The 20,761-nt window shown below is 40.3% G+C and overlaps 1 protein-coding gene across 3 annotated transcripts in view; it reads right to left on the reverse strand.

Annotated features, from left to right (window-relative positions):
* Positions 1-19,013, reverse strand: part of DLGAP5 (DLG associated protein 5) — a 41,816-nt gene extending 22,803 nt beyond the window's left edge. For 2 of the 3 annotated variants that reach the window (XM_036307863.1, XM_036307855.1), the window contains exons 1-11: positions 18,876-19,013; positions 16,911-17,149; positions 12,028-12,221; positions 11,110-11,172; positions 9,826-9,910; positions 9,614-9,733; positions 8,329-8,399; positions 4,694-4,956; positions 3,826-3,953; positions 3,322-3,445; positions 489-574 (exon numbers count right to left, since the gene is read on the reverse strand). In XM_036307863.1, coding sequence (XP_036163756.1) covers positions 489-574; positions 3,322-3,445; positions 3,826-3,953; positions 4,694-4,956; positions 8,329-8,399; positions 9,614-9,733; positions 9,826-9,910; positions 11,110-11,172; positions 12,028-12,221; positions 16,911-17,148 — 1,372 coding nt within the window. In that variant the 5' untranslated portion in view covers position 17,149; positions 18,876-19,013. Of the gene's footprint in view, positions 1-488; positions 575-3,321; positions 3,446-3,825; positions 3,954-4,693; positions 4,957-8,328; positions 8,400-9,613; positions 9,734-9,825; positions 9,911-11,109; positions 11,173-12,027; positions 12,222-15,475; positions 15,507-16,910; positions 17,150-18,875 lie in introns of those variants that run through there. The other variant, XM_036307872.1, reaches the window with a different exon arrangement.
* Positions 19,014-20,761: the final 1,748 nt, after the last annotated feature.

A 20,761-nucleotide genomic window follows, 5' to 3' on the forward strand; every position in this document is an offset into this window, starting at 1 on the left:
AATTAAACAATACCAGATATGGATGTCACTCATTGAGTCATATGAAGAAAATCTGATAATAAAAAAGGCAAATGTCTAATTCTCAGGAATGACAATTAATATTCTAGCCCAGCTGGCGTAGCTCAGTGGTTGAGCATCAACCTATGAACCAGGATGTCGGCCTGGGTTGCGGGCTCAATCCCCAGTGTGGGGCGTGCAAAAGGCAGCCAATCAATGATTGTCTCTCAATATTGATATTTCTATCTTTCTCTTCCTCTCTGAAATCAATAAAATATAATGTTTTTAAAATATTCTATTTACACCTTTTAAGTCATGTATTATTTTAGTACAGAGATGTTAGTGAACATACATTGAGATATGAAAAAATTCTTCCTTTTTTGAATAAAGTATAAAGTTGGACAACACTATATTTTTAAAGTTTCAGATCAATGTAACCAAATTAAGATGAACAAAGCTAAAATGTAAAAAATACATAAATGTTCCCTCACCATCATCTGGGATGTCCAATTCAAGCTTCCTGTCCCATTCGAGGCAGTGAGAAGTTAATTTCTCAGTTTCTGACTGGAGAATATTTCTAAAATTATGACATACATTTCAGTTTTACAAATGTTTCCCACACTAGTATCTAAGCATTAGCATTATGACACTTATAAAATATTAATTTCCTAGAGGTGATTTTATGAACTGTGATATATTAAAACCCAAACAATACAAGTACACATCCTACATATATGGCCATCCTTCTGCATCTAAAACTTATGTGGATGATTAATGCCAAGAACCCACTTTTCACACTAATCTTTCTACTTTTTTCTATTCTTATTTTTCAGAAGCTAAACAGAAAGAATCAGACATCCTATAGTTCTTAGTTCTCTGTTACCATCGATGGAATTAAGACCAATCCAACTACCAAGAGAAAGTTGAAGATAAAAACTGTTAAGTCTGGAATTTCATTGATAGGGGCTTATAGATTCTGATTATTAAACCTTGCCTGTCCAAAGGCAGTGGTTCTCAACTGGAGTCAATTTTGTATCCTCATTCCCCTTACCACCAACATCTGACAATGTCTAGAGGCATTTTTTGGTGTGTGTGTGTGTTTAGGAGGCTTTTTTATTTTTGGTCTTGAACTAGAGGAGTGCTACTGGCCAGGGAAGCTACAAGACATGTGTAGAGGAGCCCTCCCCATACACACACCCCGTGAGAATTATCCAGTCTAAAATGTCAACATGCCAAGGTTGAGAAACCCTGGCCTAAGGTAAATTGAATGTGACATAAAAGAACAATTTAATTAATGAGAAAGGAGGCTTGGCTTAGATCTGACATTATTTAGTTGGCAATGTCTGGAGGCATTGCTTATCATCTCAATTGAACAACACATTGGACTAGGTCAGTGGTCGGCAAACTGAGGCTCGCGAGCCACATGCGGCTCTCTGGACCCTTGAGTGTGGCTCTTCCACAAAATACCACGTGTGGGCGCATGTGTACAGTGCAATTGAAACTTCGTGGCCCATGCGCAGAAGTCAGTATTTTGTGGAAGAGCCACACTCAAGGGGCCAAAGAGTCGCATGTGGCTCGTGAGCTGCAGTTTGCCGACCACTGGACTAGGTAATCTCTAAAATCCCTTACAATTCTAAAACCTTATGTTATAAAAACAATTAAAATGGCTCTCAAACATATAAAAAAGATGACTCATTCATCATACAGAAAATGAATATTAAAACTACAGCAAGATATTATCCCTATCTATTTGATTGGCAAAGCTCAAAAATTTATTAATATTGCATTGGAAAAGGTATTAGAATTTTTCTGCTACATTCACTCAAGAATAATAGTATGTAACCACTTCCTACGTGATGTGCTGGGGGTCTTTTTCCAGTTGCAGCGCTCTGATTTGTTTCCAAGGGATTTAGGTGACAAGAATTCTGTTAATTTTCACTCTTCACAGTTGGAGAAACAATCCCATCTCCTGATTTAGTGGGCCAAAGAGCCTCCTACTATCTTCCACTATCCAGCTTTCATAAAGTAAACATTAACTTGGTTTCTTGGGGGTTGGGGAGTAGGAGAAAACAGAAATTCCCATACCTTGCTGGAGATAATATCAATAAAGATCTTTATATGAAAGAACTGAAAAGCAAACAAGGTTGTTCTTTGAAGCCTTGATTGTAATAGTAATAGAGTGAACCAAATGTAAATAACCAGCAAGTAAACTGTGGTACATCTATATACCTATTAAGAAAATTGTTGTATATCCATGTAATTGGATACTATTTGGCCATTACCAAAACACATACGAAACAACATGAGAAAGCTTTTCAGGTACTAAAATAGAATGTCTTCAATTTTATTTAGAAAATAAAATGGAAACAGAATAGTATGCTATTGTGGGTGCTCGTTTTTAGATCTTTATTGTTGAAAGTATTACATATGCCCCCTTTTTCCCTCATTGACCCCTTCTAGCCCACCCCTACTCCAGGCCCTCACCACCCTATTGTTTGTGTCCATGGGTTATGCATATATGCATGCAAGTTCTTTGATTGATCTCTTCCCACCCAGCCACCCACCCCTGCCTTCCCCCTGAGATTGGACAGTTTGTTACATGCTTCCATTATGCTATTGTTTATATGGAAGGAAGAAAAGAAGGAAGGAAGGAAGGAAGGAAGGAAGGAAGGAAGGAAGGAAGGAAGGAAGGAAGGAAGGAAGGAAAAGGAAAAGGAAAAGGAAAAGAAAAGAGAAAAGAAAAGACGAGAAAAGAAAAGAAAAGAAAAGAAAAGAAAAGAAAAGAAAAGAAAAGAAAAGAAAAGAAAAGAAAAGAAAAAAGAAAAGAAAAGAAAAGAAAAGAAAAAGAAGATAGCACACTCTCCCTCTTGGGAGCACACCCTTGTCTTTCTGTCCCGCCTCTTCTTCTCTATAGGCACGTTACCTCTGCCTTTCCTTCTCCTAAGCTCCAAGGACCCTTCTTTTGTTTCTGAAACTTGTTTCCTGAGCCTGCGCAGCCCAGCTGGCTCGCTTCTACTACCTCTGTAACTTTCTAAAGAAACTTTCTCTTATAATTTGAAAAACAACAACAACATGTTTGTTTGTCTACATATGCATTATCCATCTCTGGAAATATTCAGAAGAAATAACACTTGCCTCCATGGAAGCTTCTAACTATGGGGTTGGGAGATAGAGTTGGGAAAGGAGACCTTTTTCTACTTTTTGAAGATCACCCAAAATCAGTTTCCCCCAAGTCATCTATTATATTAAGGTGAAAACAGTTTAATGTTGGTCTTAAATGTCTAGACATTACAAATTTCTTACAGTAGGAACAAACGGACAAACCTGAAATATGGCACATCATGCTGTGGCTGAGATAACTGATCTTCATTTATTTCAAGTGATGGAACTTCTTTTATTGGAAGGCCACTTGAATTTTTAGTAGTATCATTTGTATTTAAGATATTTTCTACAGGTTAAAGAAAATATTACATATAAATTTCAAAGCAGCAACTCCTAAAATGACATCCCCCACAAGACAAAATTTTTTAATCCTTCAATTTTTTTCACTGTTGAATTTCAAAACTTTATTTCTGCTTCAATTTCATTCAACACATCTCTAAAGTCTTTCAATATTTTCATCTCTTCAAATTTAAAGTTATGTCCCCTCTTCTCAGTCTGTATTCCTTATATGAACTGTCCCTCTCTCCAGACCTTTTCCTATGCTCTCTAACTTCTATTGACCCTGAGATCACATCCCTGAACTATATGGTGAGGAAGGCTCTAAAACAAATCTGTAGTAAATAAAAATCCAGAAAAGTAAACATTTAATTGAAATGCCACACATACCTTTATTCCAAACTGTTAGGGAATCCAGAGGATATTGTAATTTATTTGAATCTTGATGTACTGTCTTGGCAGAGTCAATTTTACATTTTTGTGCCACGATTTCTTTTGTTGCATCTGGAGTCTTATCACTAAAAACAATAGCAAAAATATACTTCATGAAATATGGACCCCATATTTCTGAATAAAGGATTTCAAAAGTATGTTGCTTTTTAAAAACCTGGGATAAAATGGAAGTTAGTTTCTATTTTTTTTAAAAAAAAATGTGTCTATTCTATAAGGAAAAAATTTTAAAGATCATAGTGAGAATGTTCATCGTTACTAAATGTAATGAGGTCCAAAGGTTCTGAGGATCTCTTAATAGAACAGAAGCACTTAGTAGTCTTGGATGCTGCTGGGCAGTTTCTAGTAAATTTGCTGCCAGCCAGTCTTTGCAAAACAACCTTGTCCTTTCTTTTAAAGATTCCAACTCATTTCCTCCCACCCATCCCTTTACAAGTTAAGCATTTTTGTCTCTATAGTTTTTCTAAAGTAATAAAATACACAAACAAAAACCCAAACGATGTCTAAACTACAGTATTATAGCAGCTTCTTCTTTCTAAAAATTTATTTATAAGTATTATAATAAAGTCACTTATTAAGTGCAAAAAGCTACAAATTATATCATAAAAATGATAACACATAGGAAATATCAAAACTGTCAAACATTATTGTAGCCTTCTGAAGAATTTTTTAAGAGACCAAATTTTCATGATTTGTAATTACATCAATTACTAACTAAATAACAACTTTAAAAAGCACAAGACAAATCCAAGAAAGGTATTTGTTATCTATCTTTGCAAGGAATCCACTATTAATATTACATTCTTACACTTCTGTTTTTAAAGGGGTCCAGGTGAAACTGGGTGTCAAAAAAGCATTGGCGCTTCTTGGAGTCATAGGTGTGACTTGATAGGTCTTCAGACCATCCAGTGGCTGAAACATAAAATCTTTAGGTGCGAAGGAATTCTTTCCTTTCATTTTTACAGTATTTGTGTTAGGTAAGTTTTCCATTTTTGATAAGACTCCATCATTTGTTGCACTGGTTTGTGAATCCAAATTATCTTCTTCACTATCAACTTGAAAAGAAATTACCTAGATGTGAATAAACAAAATAAAGTGAGAATTTGTCTTCTGAGGATATATTTGGCCAATTTTTATAGGCCTAAAAATGTGTAAGTTGAGATATATGTGCCATGTACATAATTTAAGAGAGAAAAATAAATACCTCTAAATATATACAAAGAATCAGAGAATCAGCTACACTAAACCACTGCTATGATCCAGAAAGAGAGAGAACCAATCCTATTAAAAGAACTAAATAATAAGTTTTAGGTATTACAACAAATTGAAATGTATGAAAACTAAGGAGGAAAAATTTACTCACCTAACAAACACATATCTTTTTACTTTAATTATAGTGATAATTACAATGGTGTGAGAATCATAAATCCAAAATTTATTGGATGACTGCTATTGTCAAGGACCAAATCCTTTATCACATGAACAAAAATATTTTTCAATGTGACACAGTAAGATTAACCATATAAAATGTGAAGCATAGTTTCGTTTTCAAGTCAATTTAAATGCTACTTGATTTTTTTACTGGAAATATAATTGACATTTAATATTATACTAGTTTCAGGTGTACAGCATAATCCTATCTAATAAAAGAGAAACATGGTAATTAGCCATACGTCCGCTACCCTTCCCATTGGCTAATCAGGGTGATATGCAAATTAACTGCCAGCCAAGATGGCGGCCGGCAGCCAGGCAGCTTGAAGCGAACATGAGGCTTGCTTGCTTCAGTGACAGAGGACTCCAACGTTCCCCGCCTGCCGCTGCCGGCCTCTGAGCTTGCAGTTTGAAACATTGTTACAAATATAGAAGCTAAACAAAACCCCAGAAACCTGTTTTCAGCCAGCCGGGATCTCAGAGCTGGAGTTGAAACAGTGTTTCGATTATAGAACCGAAACAAACCAGATACCTGCTTTCAGCAGCGGAAGGCTTAAGAGCTGGAGCCAAGCCTCAGAGCTAAAGCTGGCCCAGAATAAAAAAAGAAAAAGAAAAAAAGGAGCAGTTGGGAGCTTCAGTCACCCGCCAGCCTGAAAACAGCCCTCAGCCCCTTACCCAGGCTGGCCAGGCACCCAAGCAGGACCCCCAGCCTGATCCAGGACATCCTTCAGGGCAAACCTACCAGGCCCCACCGGTGCACCAGGCCTCTATCCTATATAGTAAAAGGGTAATATGCTCCCAGCACCGGGATCAGCGGAGCCACGAGGCCTTCCTGCACCAGGATCAGCGTGATAGGGGGCAGCGCCCAAACCCCCTGATCGCCCTGCGGCTCTGTGTGTGATAGGCTGCGGCGCCCCAATCCCCCCCCCCCCCCCCCCCGCCCCACGGGCCCTGCTCTGTGTGTGACGGGGTAGAGCTATAACCTCCCCATCGGCCCTGCCCTGTGTGTGAGAGTGGCGGCGCCCCAACCCCCTGATCGGCCCTGCTCTGTGGGTGATAGAGGGCAGCGCCCCAACCTCCCCTCCATGGGCCCTGCTCTGTGTGTGATGGGGTAGAGCCATAACCTCCCCATCGGCCCTGCCCCGAGTGTGACAGTGGCGGCGCCCCAACCCCCTGATCGGCCCTGCTCTGTGCGTGACAGGGGGCAGCGCCCCAACCCTGATTGGCCCTGCTCTGTGCATGACAGGGGGTGGTGCCATAACCTCCCCATCAACCCTGCCTTGAGTGTGACAGGGGGCAGTGCCCCATGCCTCCCATCGGCCCTACCCTGAGTGTGACTGAGGGCGGCATCGCAACCTCCTGATCCGCCCTGCTCTGTGCATGACAGGGGGCGGCACCCCAACTCCCCAATTGGCCCTGCTCTGAGCCCGACCAGGGGCTGCACCTAAGGATTGGGCCTGCCCTCTGCCACCCAGGAGCAGGCCTAAACCAGCAGGTCGTTATCTCCCGAGGGATCCCAGACTGCGAGAGGGCACAGACCAGGCTGAGGGACGCCCCCCTCCCCCCCGAGTGCACAAATTTTTGTGCACCGGGCCTCTAGTGATTCTATATTTGTGTATTTTGCAAAATAATCACCACACATAGTTACAATTTTTTTTGTGTGTGATGAGAACTTTTAAGATCTATTGCCTTGGTAATTTTCAAATATATAATGCAGTATAATCTATATATATAAAAGCCTAAGTGACTGTTCGACCGGTAGCTATGACATGCACTGACCACCAGGGGGCAGACGCTCAACGCACAGGCATGGAAATATGGAACAGACTGATGAATCTCAGAGGGAAGCATGGGGGAGAGGGGAAGGCGGAAAGAGATTAACTGAAGATCTTATATTCATACTAGAGGCCTGGTGCACAGATTCGTGCACTGGTGGGGTCCCTTGGCCTGGCCTGCGGGGACCGGGCCAAAACTGGCAGTCCAATACCCCCCAGGACTTACTTATTTTATAACTGGAAGTTTATGCCTTTGAACACTTTTACTCAGCCACTTAAACATAATTTTTAGAGGTTTCTATGTGTCTGATGCTTAATGAATTATGAACTGAAACCAGAGTATTTCAATCTGGACACAGTTTAAGGGTAACAATGTCCCTGAGGCCAGCATGAGAATGAAAGTAAAAACGAGTGATATACGGATCATGTATCATAGAAATGTACACTTGAAACCTATATAATCTTATTAACCAATGTCACCCCAATACATTTCAATTTAAAAAAAAAATAGACAATAACAAAAGAAAATGAGTGAATTTGAAGGGAGGAGCTCTGAGGTATAGCTGCTTATCTGTGAAGATTCACCCTATATTGCCTTCCTGGAGGATCTGTTTGATTTTCAGTAGAATCTAGTCAGATTTTTATACTTTGACATAACATGTTTTTGTTTTGTCTTTAAGGTTATGGAATTGTAGTATGGATTATAAACCAAGGGATTGGTCTTCAAAACTGTGGCTTTTTTTGAAAACTCTACTAGGCCCTATGCTAGATGTTACCAGAAATGTTAGTTTATTTAATTCTTCATACTAGTCTATGTAGGTATTACATGTTAGACATGGGAAAACAAATGCATATCTCGTCCAAGGTTATATAATTAATTAATTGGGGAATGGAGACAATATTCAAATTCAGGCCTAATTAAATCCAAAGTCAATGCATTACACCCTTCCCCATCAAAGCTAATTCTCATAAAAAGGTTTCTGTCAACTGTGTTCTTATTATTTATTATTTTTTTTCTATATCCAGTTAACCAAATTATGTTTTTTCTACCTATAAAGATCTGAAGATAAGATACCTGAAAACAACAATAAATCCTTTTATGCTTCTTAATGATTCAAAAGTTTTTAAAACTCATGTAGATTAACTTCTTGAGCAGTTCTCTATGTTTAATTTCAACCTCATGAAAGCAGCAATAAGGTTTCCAAAGTATCTAGAAAAAAATATGTTTATAGATTACCTTGTCAGGTTTAGTTTCTACATTTTTCGCAGGCCTTCCTTGATTTGTTGCTTTTCTTTCTGCTTCATTATCTAAAATAAAAATAAAATAAGTCATCCATTTTGACTAGACAGAAAATGCTGCATTAAAAGCACTAGGGCCCGGCCAGCGTAGCTCAGTGGTTGAGTGTTGACCTATAAACCAGGAGGTCACAGTTCGATTCCAGAGCATATGCCCAGGTTGTGGCCTTGATCCCCCGTAGGGAGCGTGCAGGAGGCAGCCAATCAATGATTTTTTCTCATCATTAATGTTTCTATCCCTCTCTCCCTCTTCCTTTCTCTCCGAAATCCATAAAAATATATATTTTTAAAAAACAGTAGGTAATTTGGGAAAGGAAACAAACAAAAAAAAGGGCAACAATAGGAATGTATATCTTAAAGAATTGTATGATTAAAAGTCTTATTATAAAATCAGATAAAAACAAATTAAATTTCATGCTAAGTATAGGCCATCTGTTTTAAAAAACAAAACAAGTCCTAGTTGGTTTGGCTCAGTTGACAGAGCATCAGCCTGCAGACTGAAGGGTCCCAGGTTCGATTCAGGTCAGGGGACATGCCTCGGGTTGTGGGGGGTTCGATACCCAGTAGGCGGCATGCAGGAGGCAGCTAATCAATGATTCTTTCTCATCATTAATGTTTCCATCTCTCCCTCTCCCTTCCTCTCTGAAATCAATAAAAAAAATACATATTTTTAAAAAGGTGTTAAGGTACTTTACCTTTTGCCTCTGAATATCAAATATATATGGTAGAAAATTAGGAAAATTTTAAAAAGCACAAAACAACAATAAAAAATAATCACCCAACATTGTATTAGTAATAATCACTGTTGACACCTCAGGGTACATTTTTCCAGTTGTTTGTTATGTTCACATATTCACACACATGTTTTAGAACTGTGCTCATACGGTTCACCTTTTGACCTGTTTTTCTTTCCCCACTTAATATACCATGAACCATGTTATTAAGCGTTTTTTCACAACATTGTTCTTAAATGTTACACCACCCCATTTTCCAAATGGATGGACTGTAATTTATTGGGGCTATTAATTCTTCACTTTGAAGCACTTATACCAACTGAGGATTCCCATGTTCAAGCTCCCACTGCTAACTGGATGTTGGGGCATAGAACCTATCTTCAGGGAACTGGAATCTCTCATTTCCTCCTCTCCTACTCAAGGAAGTACATAATGAATACCTCAAGGACCAAAACATTCAAGTTTAGTCATTGATCAAGAAGTAGTTCTTACCATTAGTAGCTCTTGTCACTGGCTTTCTTGTAGTAGATGAGACAGTTCTGGCCATCTGCTTTGCTGCTAGAGTAGCTGATCGAGTCATTCTTATTGATGTGGGCATTTCAGGCTGGTCAACTATGGGGAAAAATAATCAAATCAAATTCTTTATATAATTACTAAATTATTGTTATGACAACATCAGAGCTTATAATTGCTAATATTCCTACCTTTTTTCTCTTTATTCAACACTTTCTTTTCAGAAGTTTGTCTTTGACCAGGTCGAGTTGCTTGAACATCATTCCCAATAGTAATCTATTTAAAAGATTAGGTGCTATGTGATTTAATTGCATAATAAGTCAAACCACCACATTTCTAATCTGTAAATTGACCCCCTCATCTGAAATATGATTATAGTAAATAACCCAGCAAAATATCCACTACCTCAAATAAAATGGGATAAAAAAAGTTTTCCATTATAAATTTTCTTACCACCTTTTTTTAGATTCCTAGAATTTAGAAAATGCTAATTTTCTAAATTCTAAATGCAACCAAAGCTATTAAAAAGGACTATAATCACCTAAGAGTCCTTAAACATACCAGGCATGTCTTCACTTCAGGACTTGTGAATTTTGTCTAGAAAATCATTCTCCCTGATAGAAAACTCTTTGCTATAGTTCACTCTTCTATTTCCTTAAAGACTTTATTAAAAATGCCACCATCTCAGTAAGGCCCAGTCAAAATTCTACCTAATTCACTAATCACCATCTCCCTTCTTTTTTTATTCCATCTGACATAATATGTACTTATTTTCTTATTGCCTATATCAGATAAAAACAGAGAATTATTTTGTTCCCTATTATATCCTACCTAGAGCCTAGAAGAACATGGTAGTGACTCAAAATGTATTAGATACATGAAAGTTAACTTCCTCACCTGACAAAGAGGCATGCAACTTCCCCCTTCCCCACTTTACTTTTAGTAATCTTCCTAGTAACTTTATCCATCACAGTGTTTTGAAAATCCATAATTTATAACACCCACCCTATATGCTATATATTCCTATCTGTATTTTATGGTGTCATGGACTGCATAATAGAAGACCAGTAAACTAACAAACAAAAAAAGAGTGTGACTCAAAGACAGAGTTTGTTATAGATCTCATAAGGGATGTCTGGGCAAAGACTGCTTTTTTAAAAAAAATTTATTTATTTCAGAGAGGAAGGGTGAGGGAGTGAGAGATAGAAACATCAATGATGACAGAGAATCATTGATCGGCTGCCTCCTGCACACCCCACACTGGGTGGGCAAAGACTATTTTAAGAGAGTATTTCCTCAGCATTTAGTAAAAACTGCTCTATGTCACCATACTAATAACAGTGATTCTGGTACTATTAACTCTAGTAAAATAATCACTATACTTGAAGCTGGCAAATTAAAAATAAATTTACTTATTCTGAGAAAAGAAAGTAGAATTTGTCATTTTAGTAACAATTATCTATTATCAACTATACCTTTGTTTGCTCCATTTGGTCTTTGGTCTTTGACCTTGTCATCCGTACAAAAGATGAAACAGCCTTAAAACAATCAAAACAAGATAAAAAAAATTTTTTAAATGAACTTGCAAAATTACCTCCATGTCTCATTATGAAATAAAGTTCTCATTTTAAAGTTAAACTTTATCTGTAGCTATTTATGTCAAAAAGATACTTGCTAACATAAATTACTATTATTTTTTTCTGGTTCTGACCTGATTTAAATTATCTTTAAGTTAATTGAACCCGCCACCTTTTAATGTACAGGACAATGCTCCAACCAACTGAGCCACACTGGCCAAGGCTCTTCCTGCATTATTAATTTTTTAAAATATATATTTTTATTGATTTCAGAGAGGAAGGAGGAGGGAGACATAGAAACATTAATCATTGACTGGCTACCTCCTGCACACCCTCTCCTGGTGATCAAGCCCAAAACCTGGGCATGTGCCCTGACTGGAAATCAAATTGTGACCTCTTGATTCATAGGTAGATGCTCAACCACGGGGCCACACCCGCTGGGCCTGCATTATTAATTAGATAATGGTACAACCTCATTTAAAAGCCTCCCTGACTCTCCATATCTCACAGGATAAATGCCAAGTCCTCTGGCATAGCATTCACTGTCTAGCCTGGGTCTACTTGCTTTCCTTGTTTTAGCCTATTGCAATCTACCTACAGTTACAACGAGAGACCTGATTTTCATCTTTTGAGCCACTATTGTCAATCCCACCTCCTAGTAATTAGTTGAGTGAATAAAGGGACTAAGGGGAATGGGTAATTTTAGTCATTTAATCTCTTAAAATAATTGTTCTCAGCCTTTTGGCTAAAATCGAGTATAATCTCTTAAAGAAAAAGGAACTATTCCTCTGTATCTACTTAGGATACTAAATTTACCTTTATAGGCTCAGCTTTCGTTGTATTCCGGTTTGAAAAAAGAAATGAAGGCACATCAGGCCTATAAAGGCCCACTTTAAACACTCCTCGTTTAGCTTTCTCTCTTTGCTCTTTCAATTTTTGAAGTTGCTTTTCTTCTTTGTATTTCTGGAGCATTTGTTTCCGTTGCTCATGTAGAAGAGTTTTCACTGACTCTAAGCAGGAATAACAAACAACCAAACACAGTATATAAAAAATTTCAGATCAAGAGTTATGCAAATGTCAAAAAAATCATTTTGTCTAACTTCAACAGCAACTAAGAAATCCTTTGAGAAACTTCTTAACTCCTTAGCACTCTAATCATTTCAATCCCTATTCTTTTAAAATTTCAATTTCTTTTGCTTTTAATTGTTCCAATATTTATTAACTGCTTGCTTTGTACCAGACATGTATTACTACCCTTTTCACTTAATTAAATTCTATGACAGTCAGAGTCTAAGCTGACCTCCCGTGATTCTAACCACCTGGCGAAGTCATGCCCCTGTGTGTCGTCCCCTCCATCAATGAATAGGGCTTTAACAAAAAGAGTACTATGGAAAGGGAGTACGACTTCCAAGACTAGATCATGAAAGACATTCCAGGTTTTGCCTTGCTCTCTCTTGGATCACTTGCTTTGGGGGAAGCCAGTGGCTATGTGGAGCCAGAAAGAGAATTAGGCAGCCCTATGGAGATGTCTACCTGACAAAAAACTAAGGCTGCCTGCCAAAAGCTAGCATCAACTTGCCAGTCTGTGAGTTATCTTAGAAGCAGACCCTCCAGTCTTAGTCAAGCCTTCAGATGCACTACTGGATGACATCTTGACTGCAACCTCCAGAACTACCATACCCGACTGAGCTGCCCCTAAATTCCTGACCCACAAAAATTGTGTGAAATAATGTTCTTTTTGTTTTTAAGCCACTAAGTTTTGGGGTAACTAATAGAATGTTTTCTTTTTTTAAAAAAAAAAAATATTTTTATTGATTTCAGAGAGGAAGGGAGAGGGAGAGAGAGAGAGAGAAACATCAATGATGACAGAGAATCATTGATCGGCTACCTCCTGCACGAACTCCCTGGGATCAAGCCCACAATCCTGGCATGTACCCTTGAACAGAATCAAACCCGGGAAACTTCAGTCTGCAGGCCGATGCTCAATCCACTGAGCAAAACCAGCTAGGGCTACAATTTTTTCCTTTGATATTAAAACTACTTGTCAGTTTCTCTAGCTCCCACTTATTATTCTTTTTTCTTTGCTTTATTGATTAAGGTATTACATATGTGTCCTTATCCCCCTATTACCCCCCACCCCCCACACTTGCCTTCACGCCTCTAGTGTCTGTGTCCATTGGTTAGGCTTATATGCATGCATACAAGTCCTTTGGTTGATCTCTCCCCCTAACCCCACCCTCCCCTACCTTCCCTCTGAGGTTTGACGATCTGATCAATGCTTCTCTGTCTCTGGATCTGTGTTTGTTCATCAGTTTATGTTGTTCATTATATTCCACAAATGAGTGAGATCATGTGATATTTATCTTTCTCTGGCTGGCTTAGCATAATGCTCTCCAGTTCCATCCATGCTGTTGCAAATGGTAAGAATTCCTTCTTTTTTACTGCAGCATAGTATTCCATTGTGTAGATGTACCACCGTTTTTTAATCCACTCATCTGCTGATGGGCACTTAGGCTGTTTTCAAATCTTAGCTATGGTAAATTGTGCTGCTGTGAACATAGGAGTGCATATATCCTTTCTGATTGGTGTTTCTAGTTTCTTGGAATATATTCCTAAAAGTGGGATCACTGGTTCAAACGGGACTACCATTTTTAGTGTTTTGAGGAAACTTCATACTGTTCTCCACAGTGGCTGCACCAGTCTGCATTCCCACCAGCAGTGCACGAGGGTTCCTTTTTCCCCGAATCCTCGCCAACAACTGTCTTTTGTTGATTTGTTGATGATAGCCATTCTGACAGGTGTGAGATGGTGCCGCATTGTCGTTTTGATTTGCATCTCTTGGATGATTAGTGACTTTGAGTATGTTTTCATATGTCTCTTGGCCTTCCTCATGTCCTCTTTCAAAAAGTATCTATTAACGTCCATTGCCCATTTTTTGACTGGGTTATTTATCTTCCACTTGTTAAGTTGTATGAGTTATCCCACTTATTATTCTTAACTTAAGGTATTCTCATGTTTATTTAAACTGGTTTGAAAAATATGTATGGCTACTATATGCCAGACATTTTTAGGCAGTAAGGATAAGAAAGAGAATTTCTGCCCTTGAAGGGCTCACACAGTATTGTAGGGAGATGAACACAGTTTCAATTTGGCTTTGCACAGATCAAATAGTAGGAGAATACACACTCAACAGAGACTTGGTACAAACCTGTCTGGGGAGATCAGGAAAGGTTTCTCAGAAGACAGATAATATGAGAAGGGTTCTAAAGGATGAGTATATGTTTGCCACTGGCTAAAGGTTAAAAAAATTCCAGGAAGATACCTGCACAACTCAGTAAATTTACTTTTTCAAAAGCATATATTTAAATGGGTGAATTTTATGCTGGAAATTAGACCTCAATAAAGTTGCTCTAAAAAGATAATCCAGGCAGAGAATAGAATGTGCAAAAGATGATGAAGTGGTAAATCAACAAAAAAAAACCCCTATATCCTCAACTTCTCTGATTGTTCCCTTGAAGTAAAACTGGCTCTCCCTTGAAGACCCTGCTTCCCTAGCTGTCCTCTCCAGTGTTTGACTGTTTTTTTCTCCCACACTGGTAATATCATTGGGCCTAAAGAGGGAGGTGTCTCATCACTGCTCCCCACTATTTCTTCCCTAAAAGATCCCAGCTTCACATTTCATGTCATCAGATCATACTATCAAGTACCACAATAAGTCATCTATAGACCCCCAGGTTTCACCCTTGTTCCTCAAAAGCGTTAGCTCCTAGTTCACTATCACTGCCTCCATCACTATTCTTGTACAAATCCTGATGACCCTTCCAGTACTCTGGCCTCTCAATTCTTAGGCTTCCTTTCCTCCAATGATCTTGCTTCTACTATACCTCAGCTACCCATTCCCATGGTCACATCCATACCAGTATTTCACTGGAATGTAGCTCCTAGTGCCTGCTATATAAACACAACTAAATAGAAGTCCAGCGACTCCTTCTGGTTAAATGCAAAAGTTACTTCCCAGTTCTCTTTCTCTCTATAGCATCCCTTGCCTTTTAAGACACTCTATTATTATCATTTGTTGAGATCATTTCTTTTTTTATCAGTTGTTTTTTTTTCCTTCCTGATGACCCTTTTAGGCAAACTGCATGGAAGAATTCTTTGTCCTTCTAAGAAATGTTTTCATTGGCAAAGTATCTCATTTCATAGATTCTCCAATCAGTTCTATTTTATGTCCCTTTTCAATTTATCTTGTCAACACTTATCTTACCCAAGCTCCTGAAATAAGAACTTTAGAATTCCTATAAGGCAATATAGAAAATAAAGTGTTATAATATTCCATAGGTGAATGGATCCAACCTAGCTAAAATAGCTTAAGCCTTGCCTTTACCTTAAGTAGACAGAAAACATCAAGTTATTCAAAATCCTATCTAATAATAGAGAAACATGGTAATTAACCATAACTTCTCTACCCTTCCCATTGGCTAATCAGGGCGATATGCAAATTAACTGCCAACCAAGATGGCGGCCGGCAGGCAGGCAGCTGAGGCGAACAGGAGGCTTGCTTGCTCCAGTGATGGAGGAAGCCAACGTTCCCCGCATGCCGATGCCGGCCTCTGAGCTTGTACTCTAAGAAACAATGTTGCAATTATAGAAGCTAAACAATCCCCAGAAACCTGCTTTCAGCTGTCAGAGCTGGAGCGAGCAGGACCGCAACAGTGTTATAATTATAGAACCCAAACAAACCCAGATCCCTGCTTTCAGCAGCTGAGGTCTCAGAGCTGGAGCTGAGCCTCAGAGCTGAAGCTGGCTCTCAGCTCCAGTGACAGCCATAGAGGGTAAATAAATCCCAGAATTTAAAAAAAAAAAAAAAAGAAAGAAAGAAAGGAGAGGTTGGGAGCTTCAGTCACCCGCCAGCCTGAAAACGGCCCTCAGCCCCTCACCCAGACTGGCCAGGCACCCCAGTGGGGACCCCCACCCTGAAGGGTGTGTGACCAGCTGCAAACAGCCATCAGCCCCTCATCCAGGCTGGCCAGGCACCCAAGCAGGACCCCCACCCTGATCCGGGACACCCTTCAGGGCAAACCAGCCAGCCCCCACCCTTGCACCAGGCCTCTATCCTATATAGTAAAAGGGTAATATGCAAACTGACCCTAACAGCAGAAAGACTGGGAATGGCTGATCACTGTGACACACACTGACCACCAGGGGACAGACGCTCAATGCAGGAACTGCCCTCTGGTGGTCAGGGCACTCTCACATGGGAGGAGCTCTGCTCAGCCACAAGCCAGGCTGATGGCTGCCAGTACAGCGGTGGCGGTGGGAGCCTCTCCTGCCTCCTCAGCAGCGCTAAGGATGTCCGACTGCAGTTTAGGCCTGCTCCCCGCTGGCAAGTGGACATCCCCTAAGGGCTGCCGGGCTGCCAGGGGGATGTCTGATTGCCATCTTAGGCCCAGTCCCCCGGGGAGCAGGCCTAAGCCATCAGGTGGTCATCCCCTGAGGGGTCCCAGACTGCGAGAGGGCACAGGCCAGGCTGAGGGACCCCCCCCCCCCCCCCGCCCGAGTGCACAAATTTTTGTGCACCAGGCCTCTAGTGGTATTATAAAACTCCATTCTTCTGGTCAGGGATTTTTTTAACCTCAGTTATTAAATCAATTTCTCTTCACTCTCCAAAGCACTTAAAATTACAATAAACCTTTACTTACTTGTCTTGACACTGGCCTTTTCTGGAACAAGCTCTTGGGATGTCTCGTCTAATTCAAGAAGACATCTACCTTCTAAGGTTGGAATGTTGACATCTTTCAAGCCAAAGTGTCTATTTCGTTCATATTCCTTATGTCTGTGTTCTTTTTGAGACAGAGATTTCCTATGAGCAATTTTAGTTCTAATCATGTCAGTACTTAAATCCTTTCTGCGTCGACTGGCAAAATGTGATGAAGACATCCTGTCAGGGAAAAGATAGAGACAGACCAACTCACATGGTTTTTCATTTTATTACATAAAAAATTAAGATTCCAGTTCACCTCCTGTCCCAACCTCAGAGCCTTCTGAAATAAAAATGTTCAAATACAAAATGGAATGTGACACTGAAGAGTGGGAAGGAGGTCATCAAAAGATAAGACGGTATGACCTATTCTGGGGTTCTAAATAGGACCTTGTTTGTCCGATAAAGTGAAGCTCAGGAAGCTACAGTCCATAATAATACAGGATAGTTTCTTAATCATCCCCTAGTGATGAATGCAGGCAACCTGCTATATTTTTCTCAAGCCAAAAACCAAACCAAAACAAACAAAAAAACATATGAGATGCCTAGTAGACAAGTAAGGATGATAAATAGGCACTCAATATATGAGATTAAGAAAAAGAAGGGTTTTCAGAAGAATTACCAGGGTGCCATGGAAGGATAATCAAATCAGTCTGCCCTGGTGGTGGGGGGGCAGAATAAAATTATTTTCGGCCATATGAGACATTATATAGTTTAGTTGGCATATGCCCGTTTCATAGAAGTATCCTTGGAGAATGTATTCAAGCAATACAAGGGAAAAGAACAAGAAAGAGGATGCCATGGGTTCCAAGAAACCATGGATCGAACTGACAAAAAGAATATAGGAAAGTGGAAAGTCTAAGGGAGTTATCTGCGCATCTGGTATAGCGAACAACCAAGACAAACTGGAGAAAAAGGACTGGCTTTCCAGAGAAAATTATTGCCAGCTTAAAGGAAAAAGGAGGTGGGGAAAAGAGGGAGGGTCTGCAATCAGGAAATTTAAAAAGTTATAAGTACACTATGTTCTTCAACAATAATAACTAAGGAAGTCCATTAGAAAACTCCAAATAAAAGAAAAATCCGCACAAGAAATGCAACAAATTCAAATGTTACATGATTTTTAAGCAATCAACAAGAGTATAAAAAATGAGAATTCTTCTAACCTGGATGCTAATAACATTCTCCTGTAGGAGCCCAGGGGAAGTAACAAAGGGCTGTGCTTTTCATCAAGAACTCTCCCTATATGATGTGCCACCTCCCACAAGCATTAATTTGCTAAATATTAATAAAACTTATACATTAGTTATTTTAAAATACAACGTAGCACTATACACACACACACAGAGAGAGAACTAGTACTAATGGCATATTTAATCATCTCCTAAGCCCTAATGGGTAGTTAGATATTCTCGCCATTATACAAATGAGGTAAATTAACTGCCCGCGTGAGCACAGCTAAAAAGTGCTGCAGCTGGGATCCCAAGCCGGGCAATCCGCTCTTCACAAACATGGAAACCCTCTTCTCGGGCTGCCTGGAGCTCCTTCCAGCTCAGAGTCTGCAATGCCTTATTCTGGCTTGCCTACACGTTCTCGAGCCGGGTGTTTACAGTCGCCCCAGGATGGAGAGGAGCTGCTGAAATTTGCTGTCAGAGCCAAGGATGCTAAGTATCCACCCGCTCCACAGGCCGATTACGCGCCGGTGGGGAAACGCTGACAGCGACCTAGATCGAGGCGACAAATATTTAATCCGGAGGACTGTGTTTTCAGCTTCGGGAAGGACAGGGAACGTGGTCCCAGCGGACCCTCCCCCGAACGCGGCGCGTCCAGCTCGCAGCTGCAGGTCCTCACATCCTTCTAGAAGGAAGCAGGCCAGCGCTCTCCCTCCGGCACCCCAGCACCCACCTACCTGAGGCAGGTCTAGCGTGAAACCTCAAGCAAAGAGCAAAGAACTCTCTCGGTCTGGAAACCAACGCTGCCCCTAAAGCAGGAACGTCCACACCACGGACCCCCGCTAAATTCAAACTTCCCACACCCAGCCTCTGATTGGAGGGATTTTAACCAACACTTCCGGGAAGCATGCCCGCCTCTTCCCTTCGAAGAAGCTTGCGATTGGTCTGCTCCTTGCGATATTTGAATTGATTGAAAGGCGAACGGACCGTTCAGATGGGTGTGAGCGGGACCGATGGGCGGGTCCGCGACGCGCTGTTGTTGACAGGTCCGCCACGCGCTGCGGACTCGGGGCGGGGCAGTGGGGAAGGGAGCGGGAACCAGGGCTGGCGCGGCCGGGTTTGAATCCACCCCGACCGCCCAGGGGCCCGCGGGTAGCCCAGAAAAGACGCAGGAGCTCTGACGGAGAGGGCACTCCGAAAGTTTGCAGGGATTTTTAATGACTTTATTTGGTTGCATAAGTCCAGCAGAGCTTACTGGACTGTTTCTTTTTTTTAATCTTTATTGTTGAAAGTATTACATAGGTCTTCCCTCCCCCCGCCCCCATTAACCTCTTCCAGTCCCGCCTGTGCTTCCCCACCCTCTCCCAGTCCCTCACCACCCCATTGTCTGTGTCCACGGGTTATGCATATACTGTATGCATATAAGTTCATTGGTTGATCTCTTCCCACCCCCTCCCCTGCCTTCCCTCTGAGGTTCAACAGTCTGTTTTAAAAAGGGCTTCCCATACCAAATTTCTCCTTACATGGGTAAGTGTTACTTTTTTACCCCCATTTTTTTTTTATTGAGGTAAAATTTAAATAGCGGAAAAGCATAGTTTTTAAATATACGATTTGATCAGTTTTGCTAAATGAAAACAGCTGTGTGACTGCCACCCAATCAGGATATAGAGCAATTCCATCACCCAACAGTTCCCTTACACCCCTTTCCAATATGCCTTAAGCAACCATTCCTCTGATTTCTATCGTCTCAAAAATAAAGGTGGTAGGTACTCATTAGTGTCTGTCTTTTTTCTCACAGCATATTGTTTTTAAGACTCATCCCTACTGTTGCATGAAGCAGCAGTTATTTGATGAAAAGTATTCTGTTGAATACTTTATCCGTTCACCTGATGATGGACATTTGGATTGTTCCAGCTTTTAGCTGTTATGAATCAAGTTGCTGTAAATATTCTTGTAGGCATCTTTTATTTATCTTGGAGAAATACAGATGTGGAATTTCTGGGTCATTCTGTATATGCTTAACTTTATATAAGAAATTGCCAAGCAGTTTTCCAAAGTGGTTGTAACAGTCAACCCCTCTAGTAGGTGTGAAATGGTATCTGGGGGTTTTTTTGTTTTAAATATTTTTTATTGATTTTGTTTAGAGGAAGAGGGAGGGGGGAGAGGGGAGGGGGGAGAAGGGGAACCTGGCAGCAATTACCCCAAATAGATGTGATTTTAAATTGCCACTTTATATGGGGCAAGTTTTCTGCACTTCTCTGAATATCCTTTTCCTTATCTGTCTCTTAGGAATGTTGGGAGGATTAAATGAAATGATCAGTTCCAGTTCTGCTGCCCACCAAGATGCTGAAAAGTACCAACTTCAGAGGAGCTTCAGAGGGAGAAAACTCCAAGTTATTGTAACATTCAAGAATGTGAGCAGTCTTTTGTTGGTTTTGCCCTGCAGTTGTTAACTGATTAACCTCTCTTGTCTCTTCTTTTCATTCTTTGGCCTATCCTATATAATAAAGAGGTAATACGCTAATTAGACCAGATGGCTGAACAACCTTCCGGAATGACCTTCCGGAATGACCAGAGGGTGGGGCCGAGGGGCCGTGAGGCAGCCAGGGCCGAGTCCCTTGTA

Source organism: Myotis myotis, unplaced genomic scaffold (genome assembly GCF_014108235.1).
Source record: "Myotis myotis isolate mMyoMyo1 unplaced genomic scaffold, mMyoMyo1.p scaffold_m19_p_1, whole genome shotgun sequence".
Lineage (NCBI taxonomy): Eukaryota > Metazoa > Chordata > Mammalia > Chiroptera > Vespertilionidae > Myotis > Myotis myotis.